Below are 19,898 nucleotides of genomic sequence, written 5' to 3'. Positions count from 1 at the left end.
CAGCTCTGGGGTAAGTCTCAGTTATTGTGTTTTTAAACAAGCCCCTCTTTCTTTGAAGTAAACTGAGTGATTCCTGGGTTCTTGCACTTTAAAAAGCTCGAGTAAGTTGCATAGTCTTCTCAGCCATTTGATATGTGAGTGGAGGAGCCCAAAAGATGGAGTGTGATTTTTTTTTTTTTTTTGAGAATGGGTCTCGTTCTGTCGCCCAGGCTGGAATGCTGTGCATGAAAACAGCTCCCTGCAGCCTCAACCTTGGGCTCAAGTTATCCTCCCATCTCAGCCTACAAAGTAGCTAGGACCACAGGCACGCACCATCGTGCCCAGCTAATTAAAAAAAAAAAATCTATTAAATAGGGAATCCTTTCCCCATTTCTTGTTTTTGTCAGGTTTGTCAAAGATCAGATAGTTGTAGCTATGCGGCATCATTTCTGAGGGCTCTGTTCTGTTCCATTGATCTATGTCTCTGTTGTGGTACCAGTACCATGCTGTTTTGGTTACTGTAGCCTTGTAGTATAGTTTAAAGTCAGGTAGTGTGATGCCTCCAGCTTTGTTCTTTTGGCTTAGGATTGACTTGGCAATGCGGGCTCTTTTTTGGTTCCATATGAACTTTAAAGTAGTTTTTTCCAATTCTGTGAAGAAAGTCATTGGTAGCTTGATGGGGATGGCATTGAATCTATAAATTACCTTGGGCAGTATGGCCATTTTCATGATATTGATTCTTCCAACCCATGAGCATGGAATGTTCTTCCATTTGTTTGGGAAAACTGGCTAGCCATATGTAGAAAGCTGCAACTGGATCCCTTCCTTACACCTTATACAAAAATTAATTCAAGATGGATTAAAGACTTATATGTTAGACCTAAAACCATTAAAATCCTACAAGAAAACCTAGGCAATACCATTCAGGACATAGGTGTGGGCAAGGACTTCATGTCTAAAACACCAAAAGCAATGGCAACAAAAGCCAAAATCGACAAATGGGATCTCATTAAACTAAAGAGCTTCTGCACAGCAAAAGAAACTATCATCAGAGTGAACAGGCAACCTACACAATGGGAGAAAATTTTTGCAACCTACTCATCTGACAAAGGGCTAATATCCAGAATCTACAATGAACTCAAACAAATTTACAAGAAAAAAACAAACAACCCCATCAAAAAGTGGGCAGAGGACATGAACAGACACTTCTCAAAAGAAGACATTTATGCAGCCAAAAAACACATGAAGAAATGCTCCTCATCACTGGCCATCAGAGAAATGCAAATCAAAACCACAGTGAGATACCATCTCACACCAGTTAGAATGGCCATCATTAAAAAATCAGGAAACAACAGGTGCTGGAGAGGATGTGGAGAAATAGGAACACTTTTACACTGTTGGTGGGACTGTAAACTAGTTCAACCATTGTGGAAGTCAGTGTGGCGATTCCTCAGGGATCTAGAACTAGAAATACCATTTGACCCAGCCATCCCATTACTGGGTATATACCCAAAGGACTATAAATCATGCTGCTATAAAGACACATGCACACGTATGTTTATTGCGGCACTATTCACAATAGCAAAGAGTTGGAACCAACCCAAATGTCCAACAACGATAGACTGGATTAAGAAAATGTGGCACATATACACCATGGAATACTATGCAGCCATAAAAAATGATGAGTTCGTGTCCTTTGTAGGGACATGGATGAAACTGGAAAACATCATTCTCAGTAAACTATCGCAAGGACAAAAAACCAAACACCGCATGTTCTCACTCATAGGTGGGAATTGAACAATGAGAACTCATGGACACAGGAAGGGGAACATCACGCTCCGGGGACTGTTGTGGGGTGGGGGGAGGGGGGAGGGACAGCATTAGGAGATACACCTAATGCTAAATGACGAGTTAATGGGTGCAGGAAATCAACATGGCACATGGATACATATGTAACAAACCTGCACATTGTGCACATGTACCCTAAAACCCTAAAGTATAATAAAAAAAAAAAAAAAAAAAATCTGGGGCCGGGTGCGGTGGCTCACGCCTATAATCCCAGCACTTTGGGAGGCCGAGGCAGGTGGATCAGTGATCGAGACCATCGAGGTCAGGAGATCGAGACCATCCTGGCTAACATGGTGAAACCTCGTATCTACTAAAAATACAAAAAATTAGCTGGGTGTGGTGGCAGGCGCCTGTGGTCCTAGCTACTTGGGAGGCTGAGGCAGGAGAATGGCATAACTCGGGAGGAGGAGCTTGCAGTGAGCCGAGATCGCGCCACTGCTGCACTCCAGCCAGGGCGACAGAGCGAGACTCCATCTAAAAAAAAAAAATTATAGAGATGGGGGTCTTGCCATGTTGCCTAGGCTGGTCTCGAACTCCTTGGCTCAAGCAATCTCCTGCTTCAGCCTCTTAAAGTGCTGGGATTTTAGGTGTGAGCCACTGTGCCTGCCTGGAGTGTATTTTAAACTAAATGATCAGTCTTGAAATAAATACAAGTTAACCCTACTTGACCTCTATCTATGTAGGTTTATAAGTGTACTTGTAAATCACACCAGCACAATTTATAGGGAGTTGCTTTTAGAACCTTTACTCCTTGCTTTAAATACCAACATTTGTGTTATAGCATGTACTGCAGAACTGAAATGACATTCAGACTTTGGTCTAGGAAATCTTGTCAATCACTTCTTTCTTCTGCTTCCTTAGATTCTGTTTTCATGTTATCTTGACTTCGGATTTAGATCAGATAATTATAGGGTCTGCAAAGGCTTGCTTTAGTTTAGGATTTTTGTAGAGCCATAAATGGCTAATATTTATGGTGTATTTATTCAGTGTCAGGCTCTGTTCTTAGGAGCATTATATGTAATAACTTATTTAATACTAACAACAACCCTACGATGTAGATAATATTATTATTCCTACATTACAGATATGAAAAAATTAGACACAGAGAGAGTTTTCAAGTTTCCCAAGGTCTCACAGCTATTAATTGGCGAGCAAGGATTCAAATATAGTTAGAATCAACATTCTGAACCATGATTTTATATGGCCTTGTTCCCATGGAAACTAGAAGATCCTGACTAACCAGAGGTTGTTTCTTAATCCTGTTGGCAGTTATATTGCAATGAAAATTAATTAACTCATTCAATAAATACGCTACATGGTGGGGATCAATATAGATAGGCAGGATCTCTGCTTTCAAGAGGGCCTCTGGTTTTTCAGACTTTTGTCACTTTGGTTAGAGTTAGTGTTTTCCCATCAGACTCTAATTTGCCCTTAGGTTAACATCTAAGGTAGAATTTTTGCCTCCGAAAAGCTGAACATTGGAACTTTAGTGACTTTAGCAAGGTTTATTCTTGCTGGAGCAAGTATTTATATCATACTGATAGTGGTTTTTTTTTTTTTTTGGCTGGAATTTTTCCTTATGACCTTGCTCCTACCCATCCTTCCCCAGATTGTCTATTTTTGAATTTTTAATTTTTAAAATATAATAATATGTACTTGTTTCTGTAACAGTTCTTTCAAGATCCTTTTTAGATTTCTTTCTTTCTTTTTCTTTCTTTCTTTCTTTCTTTCTTTCTTTCTTTCTTTCTTTCTTCTTTCTTCTTTCTTTCTTTCTTTCTTTCTTTCTTTCTTTCTTTCTTTCTTTCTTTCTTTCTTTCTTCTTTCTTTCTTTCTTTCTTTTTTTTTTTTGAGATGGAGTTTTGCTCTTCTTGCCCAGGCTGGAGTACAATGGCATTATCTCGGCTCAGTGCAACCTCCACCTCCCGGGTTCAAGTGATTCTCCTGCCTCAACCTCTTGAGTAGCTGGGATTACAGGTGCTAGTAGAGACAGGGTTTCACCATGTTGGTCAGGCTGGTCTCGAACTCCTGACCTCAGGTGATCCACCCGCCTCAGCCTCCCAAAGTGCTGGGATTACAGGTGTGAGCCACTGCGCCGGGCCAGATTTGTTTGTTTGTTTTTCTTTGGGACAGAGTCTCACTCTGTCACCCAGGCTGGAGTGCAGTGGTGTGATCTTGGCTCCCTGCAACCTCCGCCTTCTGGGTTCAAGTGATTCTCCTGTCTCAGCCTCCCGAGTAGCTGGGATTACAGGCACCCGCCATTGCGCCCAGCTAATTTTTTTGTATTTTTAGTAGAGATGGGGTTTTGCCATCTTGGCCAGGCTGGTCTCGAACTCCTGACCTCGTGATCCACCCGCCTCAGCCTCCCAAAGTGCTGGGATTACAGGTGTGAGCCACTATGCCCAGCCTTGTTTCTTTTTTTTCTTTTTCTTTTTTTTTGAGACAGAGTCTTGCTCTGTCACCAGGCTGGAGTGCAGTGGCGCAATCTCAGCTCACTGCAACCTCTGCCTCCCGGGTCAAGTGATTCCCCTGCCTCAGCCTCCCAAGTAGCTGGGATTACAGGCATGTGCCACCACACCCAGCTAATTTTTTGTATTTTAGTACAGATGGGGTTTCACCATGTTGGCCAAGATGGTCTTGATCTCCTGACCTTGTGATCCGCCTGCCTCGGCCTCCGCAAGTGCTGGGATTACAGGCGTGAGCCACTGCACCCGGCCCCGGCCTTGCTTCTTTTTATACAGCTTTATTGATCCAGCCTAACTCAATATAATTTATTAGATTGCAATGGTATCGTATCAATAGTATCAGAATTTATTAAACTGCAATGGTATTGTATCAATAGTATCAGAATTAGTGGCATATAACAGTAAAACCTAGATAATAGTGGCTTAAATAAAACAGCAGCTTATTTATTTTTCACATAAAATAATTTTGGAAATGAGTAATTCAGGATTGGGGTGGAGGCTTGACAAAGTTGTCAAGGACCCAGCTCCCTCCCAGTCACTATTATGCTATTCCCAGGGTACAGCTATCCTCCTCACGGCCCAAGATGGCTGAAAGGGCTCCAGTCATCACATCATCATGCCTCAGGCAATAGGATGGAGAGAAGCAATAAGAAGGGTGCATCTCCTTCATTTTCATGTTTTTTTTAAAAAAATATAAGCACTGCACAATATTTCTGCTTAGATCTCAATAGGCAGAATTTAGTCATGTGGCCACATCCACTGCAGGGGAGACTAGGAAAAGTAAGATTTTAGTTGAGTTCCAATAGGACAATCCAGAAATGGGGATTTGTGATTATGGAAAAATGAGAGAAAAGATATAGGAAGGTAATCTGAAGTGTCTTCTACTGGGAGCTTACATATAGTTAGTATCTTAGAAAAATTTGTTGATTCACTTTCATAAACTTGATGGTCATATTCTTAGTGGTATCATCCAGGTCATTAATGAAAGGTAATACATCTAAGAATTTTTCCTCTTCTTATTTTTTTTTGCTTTATGATAGTAGAGCATATTATTGCATTAATTGCATCTACAATAAACCCACCTGGAAATAGCTTAGGCAACATGGAAACAATATTGGAAGGATACAGGGAAAGCCTAGAAAGAGAGGAGCCTAAGCAGAAGAAAAGGCAGAAATTCAACTACTGGTCAGGAAAACCTGGAACTGAGAATTCCATTATAATAAGGATACTCTGTCTTCTCTGCTTCCTCTGTCCACTGACTTTATTCTCTAATGCAGAATGAGTTTCTCCACTTGGCAAATGACTAATGACTTCTCCCAGATTTTATATCTAGGTGAGGCTTGAGATAATCTCTCTTCTCACGTCTAAATATCCTGGAGGAATGGGTTCATTGGCCCATCTTGGGTCAGGTGTCCCCCTCTTGACCAATTAGGTGTGGGCAATGGACAGCAGTAACACAGCTGTTGTTGCTGCCATCGTGATAAAAGTGTGGGCATGAGAGCAGTAGTTCCTATAGGAAAGGTGGGTGCTGGCCACACACTAATATAGGTATACGTTAAAATTATATGAGATGGTAAAACACAGGTCGGTGGTCTGAATTAAATGAGTGGTAAAGGAGAACAGGATCTATCCTAATGCATAAAAATGGTTTAGCTATGAATAAACATCATTTAATAGGGCTGCAATGTATACAACATTTACCATATGTCAAGAATTGTACTAAGTGCTTTTTGTATGTTGAGTCATTTATTTTATACAACCCCATGAGCTAGGGGTCATCATCCCTTCTTATAGATGGAAAAACCAAGGCTCAGAGAGGTTAAGTAACTTGCCCAAGGTCAGATTGTTACTGAGCACTGTTTAATATGCATAGAGGCCAATGGCCAATACCATGGCACTGGCTTTTGAGAAAATAAAAGCTTTATTGAGAGTCAACTGCAGGGAGACAGGAAGATATGCTCAACTCTGTCTCCCTGTGCAGGGCTTGTTTTCTTTTTCTTTTCTTTTCCTCTCTCTCTTTCTCTTTCTTTCTTTTTTTGAGATGGAGTCTCACTCTGTTGCCCAGGCTGGAGTGCAGTAGCATAATCTCGGCTCACTGCAAACTCCTTTTCCTGGGTTCAAATGATTCTCCTGCCAGAGCCTTCCCAGTAGCTGAGATTAAAGGTGCCCACTACCACGCCTGGCTAATTTTTGTATTTTTTTAGTAGAGACAGGGTTTCACCATGTTGGCCAGGCTGGTCTTGAACTCCTGGCCTCAAGTGATCTGCCCACATTGGCCTCCCAAAGTGCTGGGATTATAGGTGTGAGCCACAGTGCCTGGCCTGGGCCAGGTTTTGTACGCATAAAGTAATGAGATGTGATCTGACTGGATCTTGCAATGAGGTGATGCTGGGAGGTATGATTTGATTGGATCCTGCCATGGGGTGATGCCAAGCTTGATATGATTAGATCCTGGATCCTGCAATGTGGTGTCCCCTTCTTAATTCAGTCCTCACTTCTCAGTCAGAGCACTTAGGTTCCCGCTGTGGTTGCAGACTCGGTTCATCTGGGCATGTTCAGGTTTGGTGACCTTTAAACTGGGGGGCCACTGGTAACTGAAAAACAACTCACAACTTTGTTACATAAAAGTTGAACCAGATTGGTGTGATGTGGTTACGAAATAGCTAGTAAGTCTGAGAGTAATATACTGGCTCAATACTTCTCTATCCTAAGTTGGAAACTATGGTCAATTTTGATGAAGAAATTATTAGCTATTTCCCTACTTCAATTTTGCCCTACCAAAGCTATATGAACTTGATAAAGCTTGTAATGTCTTACAAGGTTTTAATCTCTTCATCTGTAAGAAGATTGGATTGAACCAAATTACTCTTTCTCCTTGTTAATACAGACAATACTTTTTTTCTGAAGGCAAGAGTATGATCTATTACATTAAAATTTTTTTAATGTATCCAGTATATTAAAAAAAATAGAGACAGGGGTCTTGCTATGGTTGCCCAGGCTGGTCTTGAACTCCTGGCCTCAAGTGATCCTCCCACCTTGGCTTCCCACAGTGTTGAGGTAACAGGTATGAGCCATCATTCCTGGCTATGTCCAATATTTTTTAGTGCTTCTTGAAACATATCTATGTTAGGAACTGAGATGAAATTAAAGATTATACAAGAAAGAGTTTTTGCTTACAGTGTTATGGTGGGAACAAACAGAATTATTATTTTTGTAGAATTAATAGTCCAGGAAAGAGTAGTTTCAGGATTAATAGTCCAGTAGTTTCATAGAATTAATAGTCCAGGAAAGATTGACCGTAGCTCAATCAAATCTTCAAGGGTTTTCTATCTGTCTGCCATCCCCAGTAGGTTGACTTCATTTTCAGGTTAGTTCCTCTTGCAAGATTGCTGCCAATGGCAATCTGGGTTACAGGTTGACTTGCTCATATCTGGCAGGAAAGAGATAACTCCTTCCCCCACATATGGACTGAAAATCCTTTCCTTCAGTCCGATTGGGCCAGTTCATGGTCCTAATGGTTTTCAAGTGTATTAATTAGAATAGTCTAGAACTATTCTAATTCTAGAATATTCTAGTCTAGCATAACCTAGATGCTAGGTCATACCGCAGTGAAAAATACCCCCAAATCTCAGTGGCTTAAACTGTGATTTATAATAATAAGAAATACAAAGGTGTATTTCTTATTAAAACCAGATGAAAATGGGAGGCAGGCTGCTCTACCTTGTCCTTTTTTTTGGAACTTAAGCCGAGAGGCTTTACCAATACTTTTAAGATAATACTGGTCTTGAGTCTGGGGAAGAGTAAACACTGTAAGGACTTATGCTGGCAATGAACTGTTCTACCTGGAATTGACACATACCACTTCTGCCCACAATCCACTAGAGACTGGTGGCTACAGCTAGTCAGTCACATGGTCCAACCCAACTGCAAGGGGAGGAGGGTATCTGGGGTGGGTGAGGAAAAATATAATCTTTTTGTATGTCTGGAAAGAGAGAGTAAGCATGATAAATCTTCTACCATATTAGGGAATCCATTTACTGGCTAATTGAGTTGCCCTTCTATAGTTGGAGTTTGGGTGGTTACCTAAAGAATTGGCAGATGAAAACAAAAATAAAGAGCCCTATTAATAAGGAAGGACAGGAGTGAATGTTGAATAAAAAATCAATAGTGTGAACTATATGCTGCTTTATCCCAGTGGAGAAGACAGAAATTTCAGCCATGGAGGCAAGTCATAGGAAGGGATAGTCTGGCTAGTTTCATCAGTCTTTAAATCAATCACTTCATTTACTCTTCTAATGGGAAAGATTTGCTCTGGCTTTTCAACGAGTAGGTATAGAGTTTGTTTAAGGAGCTGGCTCAAAAGTGACTTAAAACACATTGAATTTGAGAATATAGATTCTTAGCTACTCAGGAGGGTGAGGCGAGAGTACAGCTTGAGGCCAGGAGTTCAAGACCAGCCTTGGCAACATTCTGCGACCTTGTCTCTAAAAAATAAAAATGAAAATATAGACTTTTTTCCCCTAAATTTCATTTTTGTAGTTATTGTCAACGGTGTGTCAAGTTGGCTAGATTTATAGTTTTAGAACTGACGAACAACTAAAACTTACCTAGTCCAACCCTTTTATTTTACAAATGAGAAAACTGAGGCTCAGGTGGGTAAAATGATTATCTGAAGGTCACCCCTTCTTGCTCTTGGCAATAACAATGCTGCCCTTTGGATGACTTCCTGGAAAATCAGATCCTATAAGTGAAATGTAGCTAGAGCAACAATTATAAAACAACGAGAACAATTAACAATTATTCAGAATGCTTCCATGGCTGACTTTCAGTTGGTACATGTTGGTAGAGATAGAAAAATTTCTAAACTATTTGGTAAGTAGCTTATGCTAAGTCTTCTGAGTGCCTCAACACCTTGCTGGAACTCCACAGATCTCCCCACAGTAATAACAGGATCCACCTCAAAGGTTTGATTTGAGAATTAAATGGTGGAGGTAAAGAGTTTTGCATGGGGCCTGGTGTTCAGCACTATTACACTTTGGCTATTATTATTACAGTCATAATAAAATGGTAGTAAATGTCACACCAGTTTCTACATGAATGTTCACAACTTAGGAAATGTGACAGCATTCACGTTCATTAACTTTGATCTAGCTAATCTCTCAATAAAATGGCCACTCATGTACTCATTTCAACTTTCATTTTGATCTTTTCCATTGTCTAAGGGTTGACTCCTTGCCCCACTCCCAAGTCCCCATAGCTCTAGCTGATGGTTAAGAATTTGACCGAGGCTATGTACAAGAAAACAATGCACTGACAAGGCCCTGTTGTTAGTATAACAGATCATAACGATTGTTCTGTCTAATCTTTTGTTGAACAGAACTTGTCTTTAACTTTTGGGATAAGCAAAGATGGGTCCAAAACCTAGTTTGGTGAGGGAGGGGTGGAGTAAGAGGTGGAGTACCTGTACTTACATAAGCAAATATTACGAACTGGGAGTGATGAGCAGCAGAGGCAAGCAGTTGGGAGAAGAGAATAAGAGAGTCCAGCAACAGGGTGGGACCTGCAGCTTGTGGAAAAATGCTTTTGACACAGATACTTTCTGATGGCCAGTGATGTTTAGAACCTTTTGGGGGATTCCTTCTCTCTCAGAATTTAACCTGGCAAGAGACGGACTGAGTTCTAGGAATTTTCTTCTCTGGAGAGAATAAAATGAATGTATTTTTTAAAAGCTGGGACTGTTGTCCACACTGAGAAGAGGTAGGGTATAAAATTCCCTTTTATAAGTGAATTTCCTGGAAATTCATGATTGGCTTGGAACTTAATGTGTAAAGACTTGTTCTCAGATATCAGTTGTTTGACAGAGACCTCCAGTTTTGGGATGGCAGCTAAATCCTGAGCCTGCCTTGGAAAGGGTTTTGATAATAATGTTTCGTCACAGGTGGAGAAGCACATTGATTCAACAAAGCAGACTTCAAAATCACTGAAGAATTTGTTTCTGAGTGTGTTCAAGAGATAGCAAAGTTATTTGTTATTTTAACGTATATGATACTGTTCTATACAAATAATGCACCAAATCCTGGGCAAAACATGCCTAGGACAGGTTTTTTTTTTTTTCAATTGGAAGGAGGTAGGGAAAATAAGTGCTTTAATTCCTAGGATTTTGGAAGTAAAAATGCAACACCAGACAAAAATGGAATTTTGAGGCAAATGTAAAGCTTTGTACTTGGAAATCTCAAAGTATTATACAGTGTAAACTATCATGATTATTAACCAACTAGGAATAGTTCCTTTCTTTTTTTAAATTTTATTTTTAATTTTAGAGATGAGGGTCTTGCTATGTTGCCCAGGCTGAAATGGCTATTGACAGGCACGATGTGGCACTGCAGCCTGGAACTCTTGGGCTTAAGTGATCCTTCCTGCTGCTTCTATCATAAAAAAGAAAAAGTTACGCTTGCTTGTTAAAATATTTTTAAAATGCTGTGTTTAAACTAAAAAGTAAATATCCACCCCACCTCCAACTTCTAAAAATTATCTAAAGTATGACTGATAAGATTTTTACCTTTAATACCACATAAGCCTAAAATTTGTGTTCATTTCCAACAACCAAAGTGTCACTTTTATACCAGAATTTTGTCCTGCTTGTACGTTTACTACAGAAATCTCATGAGAGAGAGCATCCATGCACTTACAAATTGTTATTGAATTATTTTATTGAATGATTGACACCCAAACTGAGCTAGAACATAATTCTGGCTCTGCTAGTACATCTTCTGTGTGATCTTGGACAAGTCACTCTACTTTCCTTTCGATTTTCTTTTCTCACAGGGAGATAACAATCATAAAAACGACTGTCAAGTACAGCACTTCATAGAGTGCTTTTTGTTTAAAGAGCTGACAATAAATACGAGTCACAAGGTCTAGGAAAGCCTCCCTCAGAACCTGAGCTGCTTGAGGACAAGGGATTTTCTTGTTTTGAATCAGCAGTACCTTATTTGTGTATCTGCGATAGAGTTCCTGGTACATAAGAAGGTCTCAATAAATATGTGAATTTATGAATATTAGGCAGATTGCAATCTTGACAGGCCACCGACTCTTAAATCTCTTTTCTGTGATCTTTTAATATTTAACATCTAAAAGGCCGCCGCTACTTGCTTTGGGATAAGTATCCCCGGTATGTACTTTAAAATGCCCAAGCCTAGAGAAATGAGTCTTGTCTTCAGGGCACCATTTCGCTCTCCCACCGTAAAGCGCCCCAGGCTTGGGATCTGGGTCCCAAGGCTACAGGGAAGAGTTTAGAACGGGAAGCTCATCTTTCGGCCCTCTGATTGGCCGGCTCGCACTCCACTCACGCGGCGCGCGGCTCTGATTGGCCCCGGCGGCACCCCTCGGCCCGCGACTACTTTGTGTGCTGGGGCGGCGCGCTCAGGTCCTCCCGCTCAGCTGGCGGTCTGGGCTGTTCTGAGGCAGCCCTTCGGCCCACTGCTCTGCATCGCGGGCGCCGGGAATTTTCCGAGTCCGAGCGGGTAGGACGCATCCTAGGGCAAAGCCTCTCCCCTCTCCCCGTGCTGTTCTCTTTCCGTACTAAATAAACTTCCGCCTCAGAGGGGCTGTCGCAGCCGCGGGTCGGGAGAGGCCGGGCATCGAACTCAGGACCTCGTGGGGGGTCTTTCTTTTCGAGCGAATGTGGAAACAGCTCTCACAAGATAAAGTAGGGCTTCGCTGAGTCTCCTGGGGGAGCGATGCCATTGTATGATAGCGCTGGAAGCAGCAGCCAAGCGGCCAAATGCGGACTGCAGGGGCTGAGCAGCAGCAGCGCCGACCCCTAAAAGTAGCAAGGAGCCAGCTTCAAAACCTCTAGTGCGGGTGCCCCCTAGGGCCGCCGACTGAGCTGGCACGGGCCGGTCCGTTCCTGGCGCTGTAGGGAGCACGGCATTCTCTGGAGGCGGCTCTCCTCCCGGGATCCGGGATCCGCTCGCGCCCCGCTCAGCCTCCGGCCTTCAGGCGGTAGAGGGCGGCCTACGCCTGTGTGCGAGCCGGCACCCGCGTGCGCAGCCGCTGCTCTGCTGGAACTGTGCGGTCCCGCTGTGGCCCGCGGCTCTGCTAGGCGGTGGATGCTGCTGCTACGCTCTCCACGGGCGCAGCGAGGAAGGGGGCGGGGAGAAGCCCTGGCACATGCCAGGGTCGCCGTAGGTGGCAGCGGCCGGCGCATGCGCGCCCTCTCCCAGAAGCCAGGAACGCCGAGGGGCGCGCGCCCCCATTCGCGCGCGCACGCCGGCGCTGGCCGAGGCTTCCCCGCCTGCGCTCGTTGTCAGAGCCGCTCCGGCGCGTGCGCGCGTTATCTCCAGCCGACCCGAGGAGCCGGTTCCCTCCGCTCCAGGCCCCCTCCCCATCCTGCCCGCCCTCCTGGCCCCAGCCGACCCGTCCCTTCCTCTCCCCGCGGAATGGGGCCGGCACTGCTCGGGGTCGCGCGCCCTGGACCCGGCTCGCTCTCGGTCTCGCGCTGTCAGCGACTGCCCGGCTCGCGCCGCCTCGCGCTCTGCCTCAGTCAGTGGCGCCGAAGGCTCCGTTAAGCGGCGGCGGCGGCGGTTCCTGTTTCCGTTTCTTCCTCTCCGTTCAGTCGGGAGTAGCATCCTCCACCCAGCCAGCCTTCCCACTCCCCCAGCGTGGGGCAGCTGCGCTGAGGGCTGTGGCTTTGGCAGCTGCGACGGGGAGCGGCGGAGACCGCCTCTGCTCCCGCCTGGGGTAAGGGGGCATTTTGGGACCCGGGCCCCGCGCGCCTCGGGGTCTTGGGCTGGGCTGCGCGCTGGATCTGAGGAGGCTCCGCGGCTATCCCTGCTCGTTTCCCCGGGCGACCCCCGGGCCTGTTGTTGCAACTGCTGCCGGTTAACCAGCGGCTCTCGGAAAAGTGGGGAGGGAGCCCCCGGGACGCTCTGGCGGATGCCTTGGCGCAGCCCCGGGGGCGCGGGCAAAGGGTGAGGGGCGCCCGCCTCTCCAGCCGGGACGCGGAGCTGCGCCGCTGATGCCCTCGGCGTCGCTTATCCTTGCCTAGGGCAGGGGCCAAAGCCTAGGGAAGGAGAAGGGTTGGGGGCGGGGGTGGGAGGTGTCCGTCGTCTCCCCTCCACACCTACCTTCCCTTCGCCAGCAGCTCGGTCCCTGGAGTCGCGGTCTGTGGGGAGGAAGATGCCCGTGCGTTATGGGCTCTCTCTGAGTGCCGCTCGGGCTAGAAAGCAGGGAGTGGACCGGCACAAAGATCCGCGAGGGACTGATGCAGGGCAGTTAAAGGCTTGAGTGCAGCTGTACTCCCCTTTGATGTGCAAATGACGAGCTGGCGGCTTTTGAGTATCTAAACTTATTTGAGAAGGTTAAATGAGTCCATATTTATCAGTTCTAGGAGGTTTGTCCTGCAGGATTGAGTGGGTTGTCGGGTGCAGCACCTGTTCTTTCTTCACAGTGGGGATTGCAATCTTCAGAGACGCAGTGTATTTCTTAAGTGGCAGTGTCATGCTTAGGGTTTGTCCCTGATGAGCTTTTATTTTAGCATTTTGCCGTATAATATAGATTGAGGCCTTGGTTAAAGGCACGGAGAGGTGGCATTTTTTTCCTTCCTATGTTCGAATTATTTACAGTTTATTTAAACCCACTCAGGAGGGTGGACCCAGAAAAGCCAAATTCTCCAGTAGATAACCCCAAATTTCAAGGTTTTGCGGAACAAATTCAACACAAGTTTTGTATCAGTTTAGAGTTAAACGGCTCTCAAGTAACTGACTTAACTGGCTTGCCTCTATGAAAACTGTAGGCAGGTTTCATTATAGTTTTTTTTTCTTGTTATTCCTGCGGTTAGGTGCATATTTATTTTCTTGATTAAATTTACATTCCATGTTTTATGACTAATTCTTTAAATAGGTGAGTCATATAGAAAGTATTTTAGGAGAGAAATTATTATTTAAGCACTACAATATAGCAGATATATGAGAAATAATGGAGTTGTAGTCTCTGCTCTTTAAAATAACTGTAAAAACATCTTAAAACCCTATGCCAAATAATAAGGCTCTGTACATTGCTGTCCTTGTGAAATCTGCTATGTGTATAGAAAATCTTAATTACTTGATTTATAAATACTACAGTAGTATTGAGAAGTTGGGAATTCAGGCATTTGTAATTGTGATTTTACAGGTTTAGTGTGTAAAAATGCAGGGAGTTAGAGATGAATAGGCTATAAAGCATATACAAAGGTAGTTCCAAGACATGGATTTTCTTTCTGCTGCCTTATAAATTGAGAATTCTGTTTGAGTTCAAGAGCTGAACAGCTGGAATGAAACTTGCATGGATTGCAGAAACAGATGCAGAAATGTATCTTTGGTCAAGTTGTGAGTTAACTTGAAGAGTATCTTGTATAATAGGATAGTGATTCAAAATAATTTCCATAAAATACGGCCTTGTATAAGTTATATTTTGAGGATATTTTTGAATTTAAAAAGTCACCTGAAGTTGTTTTCCTACAAATCAGTTCTGTTTAAGATGTATAGAATCGAAAAAAACAAAACAAAACAGTAATTCTGATTACATCCTGCATTGTTTTGTTGCAAATTCTTGCCAGTTATTTTTACGAAATTGGAGTGTCCTTAAAAGTGGTGAATCTTAAAATTTGCTAGTGGATTGTAAAAACTTGTTACTTATTATTAGTTTTTAAAATGCAGTTATGTTAGTACGTTGGTCTGGAGGGGGAGCTAGTGCCAAAGCAAAGTATAGCTTAATAGCTGTTTGAACTTTTAAAACACCTAAAACCAGATTTTTATGACCAAGAGAAACATAAATTTTTAATTAAAAGAGTACGAAATTGATGTGGGCATATGTATGTACATAGTTATTTGTGGAGTGAATATGGTGTGTATTACAAATTAGTTTAAAAAATCTTTTCATGAGCTGCAACAGTGGAAAGCTAAATGCTTAAAGATTTATTGGATTTCTCATTTAAAAATCTCTAAAATGTATCCCCAAACTTAGAGTATGTTATAGTATTTTCTTAACCTTCTTGTGCTGTTCATCAGAAGAGAAGGCATGTATTCTTGACCCATTGTGCATGTTGTGTGTTCTTAAATTTTGTTTTTATACTAGCTGCAATCCTAAAATTTCAAAAATGAAGCTTCAAGTAGAATCTTATATGGGCGAAGGTATTAATTGTGTGGTAAGCTAGTATTTTATCAAAATTAGATGTAATTCCTTTTTTTTTTTTAAAGTAGAGATAATTCCAATAAAAAAATGGACCCTTTAGACATCTGGGGAACAGTATCCCCAGGTTGCTTAACCTTTATCTCCTGCAATATAATGCAGTGAGTCCAGCTGATCTACCAAATTGAATGTGTGCCTTTGAATATGAAGCAGTTGTTTTGTGGCCTGTGGCATTTCATTTAGATTTCTAAACTGTAATAAATTAGGTATGTTAATTTACTTCTGACCATTCACATATTCTTTAAATCCAAGCCTAGAAACTGATAATTATATGTATATTTAAATCATTGGAATATTGGTTTTTTTGCAGATAGTGTTTGGGCTGTTTATTAGCCATAGATCTTCATTATGAAAATAGAATCTCAGTGCTGATAAAGTAAATAGATTCTTCCATTTCATTAATGGTTATTTTTGATTTATGATAAACTGCATTTAATAAATCTCTTGATTTAGTTAAATGGTGGATACATCATTTCATATTATAGCACATTGATAAATGTAAAAGAAAGTTTTACAGTCATGAGTAAATATTTAAAAAAACTTGAATAAGTTACTTTGCTAAATATAAAGCTAAGATTTTTAAACAACTCTGAAACTAAAAGTATTACTATTATGGTACTTTTTTTTTTCGAAAAGAGATGGGATCTTGCTATTTTGTTCAGGTTGGCCTTGAACTCCTGGACTCAAGCGATCCTCCTACCTCAGCCTCTTGAGTAGTTGGGACTATAGGCATGTGCTACCACATCCAGCTTTATTATAGTACTTTTGTACCCTGCATCAATACTGCTTCTGTTGAGCCTTTTCAAAGGAGATACCAACTTCTGGTCTTCAACAGTAGTGTAGCATCTTCTTATTGATTCTGTGGCTTATATTTCACTACCATGTACTGTAGAGTTTCTTTCTTGGAGTTTGAATTGTTTTTACATTGTAGCTTGTTATAGTGAAACAGTTAAACATATTTAAAAGATATTTACAACTGATTTTTAAAGAACCTGTAAAAAAATCCCCAACAGAAGACTATTATATGGGGATGTGTAGATTTAAGATTTAATTTTAATTTTTTTTTTTTTTTTTTTTTTTTTGAGATTGGGGTTGGGGGTTGTCTCACTATGTTGCCCAGGTTGGAGTGCAGTAGTGGCGTGATCACGGCTCAGCCTTGACCTCCCTGGTTCAAGCCATTCTCTCGCCTTAGCCTCTGGAGTATCTGGGACTACGGGTGCATGCCACCATGCCTGGCTAATTATTTTTTAATATTTGTAGAGATGAGACCTCGGTACGTTGCCCAGGTTTGTCGTGAACTCCTGGGGTCAAGTGATCCTCACACCTTGGCCTCCTAAAATGCTGGGATTACAGGCGTGAGTCACTGTACCCGGCTCCTTTATTTTATTAAAAAGATTTTTTTGTTTGTTTGTTTCTAAGTTTAAAAGAGACAGGGTCTTGCCATGTTGCCCAGGCTGTTCTTGAACTCCTGGCCTCAAGTGATCATCCCACCTTGGCCTCCCACAGGTGTGAGCTACCATGCTTGGTCGTAAGATTTTTAAAGAATTGATTAGTTTCAAATCCCAACTTCTCTTTCTTTCAACATTCTAATCTCCTGCCATTATTTCCTTTCCCCAGCTACGCCCCATCATCCAACAGGCTTCCATTTGGAATAATGGGAAATCAAATCAATAAAGTTAACCTTACCACCCACCAGGCAAAGGTTTTTCTTAATCTCTACAATATTCTGAACATAAAACCCATATAAACTTTATGTGATACTACACATTTCCCTTTCAGTGGAGGAAGAGCAAATAGGACCTATGGAATTATGCCATATTTGTCAATATAAGGGTTACTTTTGTACTCTTACTGAAAGCAGAGTTATAGGGCTAATTTCATTTAAATTTTCTTACCCATCTACTTTAAAAAATATCTCTTTGTGGTAGTCTTTTTTTTAGTCAGAAAATGACAATGTGAAGGAGAAATACGTTTTGAATTTATAAATCTTCTTTTAATTAACAAATTATACCAATATAAGGGTAGTGCTAATGTGGTTCAAATTTGCCTTTGCTATTCTGCCTTTTCTTCTGTAGTGATTCTATAGTATAACTTCTTCATCGAACCACTGGAATAAAAGAAAAACTTTTAAAGATCACTACTGAAATGCTCACTGTATTTGTTGTATTTTATATCTTGGGTTTTTAAAATTTATTTTTCCATAAACTGAATAAATATGAAAACGAACTTGAAAGATCTTGTCACAGCCTTGATGACTGGTCAGTATAAATAAAGTTCACATTATAAAGTAATAAAACATTGATATTAATCTTAGATGAAAATGGAAAATTAAGCTAATGTTTATTTTAGAACCTGAGTAATGAGTTTATATCGTGTAGCAATGAGGCACATGAAGAAGGTTAGAATTAGTTTTTCTAATGAATAAACTTCATGATATAAACTTGAAAGTGCATAAATGCTATAACTTTCTGATTGTAAACTTGAACAAAAGTAAAATGAAAATGGGAGAGTCCTCTTAATTACCTTAAACGTATTAACTAAAATGAACCTGTGTAACTGTCTAAGTCTTATTTGATCAAGACTTTCAATGGCCAATGAATGAGTTTTAAATTTTTATCAATGTTGTGACTGATTTTTCTATAATATCCCTTAAATGAGATATCAAATTCTAATAATACCTAGAACCAGATTAAATGTGGAGTATAAACAATATTTACAAACCATCAAAACTATAATAAAAGCATTGCAATGTCATTTAATGACTTAAGTCAACATTCCATAAGCTAATCAAAGCAATCATTTTTATAATTGTTTAATACAGCTGATAGTAATATCTTAATTAGTGGTAAAGTGAACAGATATAATTTGTAGATTCTGTATTGTCTGGGACCTTGGGGCAGTCAGTGAAGAGAGGGAGATAGAGAGAGGAGCATACTGGTTGATGAGCTTGCCTTATTTGGAGATGAAGGAGATTTATTCAGTTTTTCTCTTTCCCTCTACTTTCTTCTCCTTGTTTGTCGTCCTCTTCTAGCAATGGTAAGAAATGCGGGAATTGACCATCTTTACAGTATACTTTTTTCCTTAGAGTTCATAGAACATTTCCAGGTAAAACATTAGTTTTTATGTTATAATAGGTTTATTATAATGATTTCATTTCCTTTTGAGGTGGTAGGCAAGAGACTAGAAGAACTTCAGTTGTATAGCATTTAATATTATTTATTAAAAATGATTTTATAGGCAGGTGCGGTGGCTCATGCCTGTAATCCCAGCACTTTGGGAGGCAGAGGCGGGTGGATCATCTGAGGTCAGGAGTTGGAGACCAGCCTGACCAACATGGAGAAACCCCGTCTTTACTAAAAATACAAAATTAGTTGGGTGTGGTGGCGCATGCCTGTAATCGTAGCTACTTGGGAGGCTGAGGCAGGAGAATCACTTGAACCGGGAGGTGGAGGTTGCGGTGAGCCGAGATCGTGTCATTGTACTCCAGCCTGGACAACAAGAGTGAAACTCCATCTCAAAAAACAAAAACAAATTCTAACCTTCATGTGCCTCATTACTATAATGTAAAAAAAAACTATGTTCATTGAAGAGAACTAACATATTAAACTAAAAATGAAGCACAGTGTTCTCCACTCATGGGAGTACTGTTATCAGGTTTAAGACCGTTACTGTGAGAAGTTCACAAGGTGAAAGTGTGTTTGATAATTAGGGCCTAATCAATTGGGATTTGACTTACATAGTTTTTCTAACACGTGGAATTGTACTGGCACCTGAAGGAGAAAATATATAATAGAAGTTGTATTAGTTTTTATGTCTTGAGCTCTTTGAATAACTACTTAATTCATTCAGTTGCCAAATGACAAAAGATTGTAATTTTGAGAAAGTTGATTCTTTACAAGTAGAACTAAGCCAGGGTAAACAATCTGCTTTCTTTTTATAAGTTTTAGGTTTTTCTTTCTCTCTTAGGAAGTTTGGTGAAACTCTAGGGGTTAGGCAGGTTGTAACTGAAATTCTTGAGACCAGAAGGTCCTGTCTTATCCTTGGTAAACTGACCCCCTCAACAGCATGAGAAATGTAGGTTTACTGATAATCTTGATTGCATCCTGACATAATTACGGACATCCAGCCCTCTGTCAACTAAAATTCCATTTATTTTTAAGGTTCAAATATTAGAAGTATCTGCTTGATACCTCTCATAGGTTGTCAAGTGTGCATAGGATGAGAGATATAATGTTACTTTTAATTTGCAAGTAAACAAACACATAATATTATGTTCTCAATGCTGAGTAAGCTGAAAAGATGTATACCTACTGAGGATGCACCAAATAATGAGCTGAAGAAACCTGGTAATGTGCAATTAGGAATAGTTCCTCTTAATAA

The 19,898-nt window shown here is 41.2% G+C and overlaps 2 protein-coding genes and 1 long non-coding RNA gene across 49 annotated transcripts in view; 1 reads left to right on the top strand and 2 right to left on the bottom strand.

Annotated features, from left to right (window-relative positions):
- Nucleotides 1–19,898, top strand: part of FUT8 (fucosyltransferase 8) — a 464,407-nt gene that overhangs the window by 115,301 nt on the left and 329,208 nt on the right. For 4 of the 47 annotated variants that reach the window (XM_063644500.1, XM_063644503.1, XM_063644505.1 and 1 more), the window contains exon 1: nt 11,684–11,812. The exons of 26 other annotated variants lie outside the window; for them this stretch is intronic. The gene's annotated coding sequence lies outside the window, so the exon portion shown is untranslated. Of the gene's footprint in view, nt 1–11,679; nt 11,813–12,545; nt 13,032–19,898 lie in introns of those variants that run through there. 17 more of the 47 variants (XM_063644490.1, XM_063644491.1, XM_063644461.1 and 14 more) reach the window with 11 other exon arrangements.
- LOC134737319 (uncharacterized) lies at nt 11,390–12,919 on the bottom strand. Its single transcript, XM_063644509.1, has one exon. It carries the CDS (start codon nt 12,917–12,919, stop codon nt 12,410–12,412), a length of 510 nt encoding a protein of 169 aa, XP_063500579.1. The 3' UTR covers nt 11,390–12,409.
- Nucleotides 19,255–19,898, bottom strand: part of LOC129487761 (uncharacterized) — a 57,741-nt gene continuing 57,097 nt past the window's right edge. Inside the window, exon 3 of the long non-coding RNA XR_008659456.2 lies at nt 19,255–19,288. This is a non-coding gene — a long non-coding RNA (uncharacterized lncRNA). The remainder of the gene's footprint in view (nt 19,289–19,898) is intronic.

The sequence above is a fragment of the Symphalangus syndactylus genome, chromosome 8 (assembly GCF_028878055.3).
Source record: "Symphalangus syndactylus isolate Jambi chromosome 8, NHGRI_mSymSyn1-v2.1_pri, whole genome shotgun sequence".
NCBI lineage: Eukaryota > Metazoa > Chordata > Mammalia > Primates > Hylobatidae > Symphalangus > Symphalangus syndactylus.
This window is presented reverse-complemented; position numbering and strand designations above follow the sequence as displayed.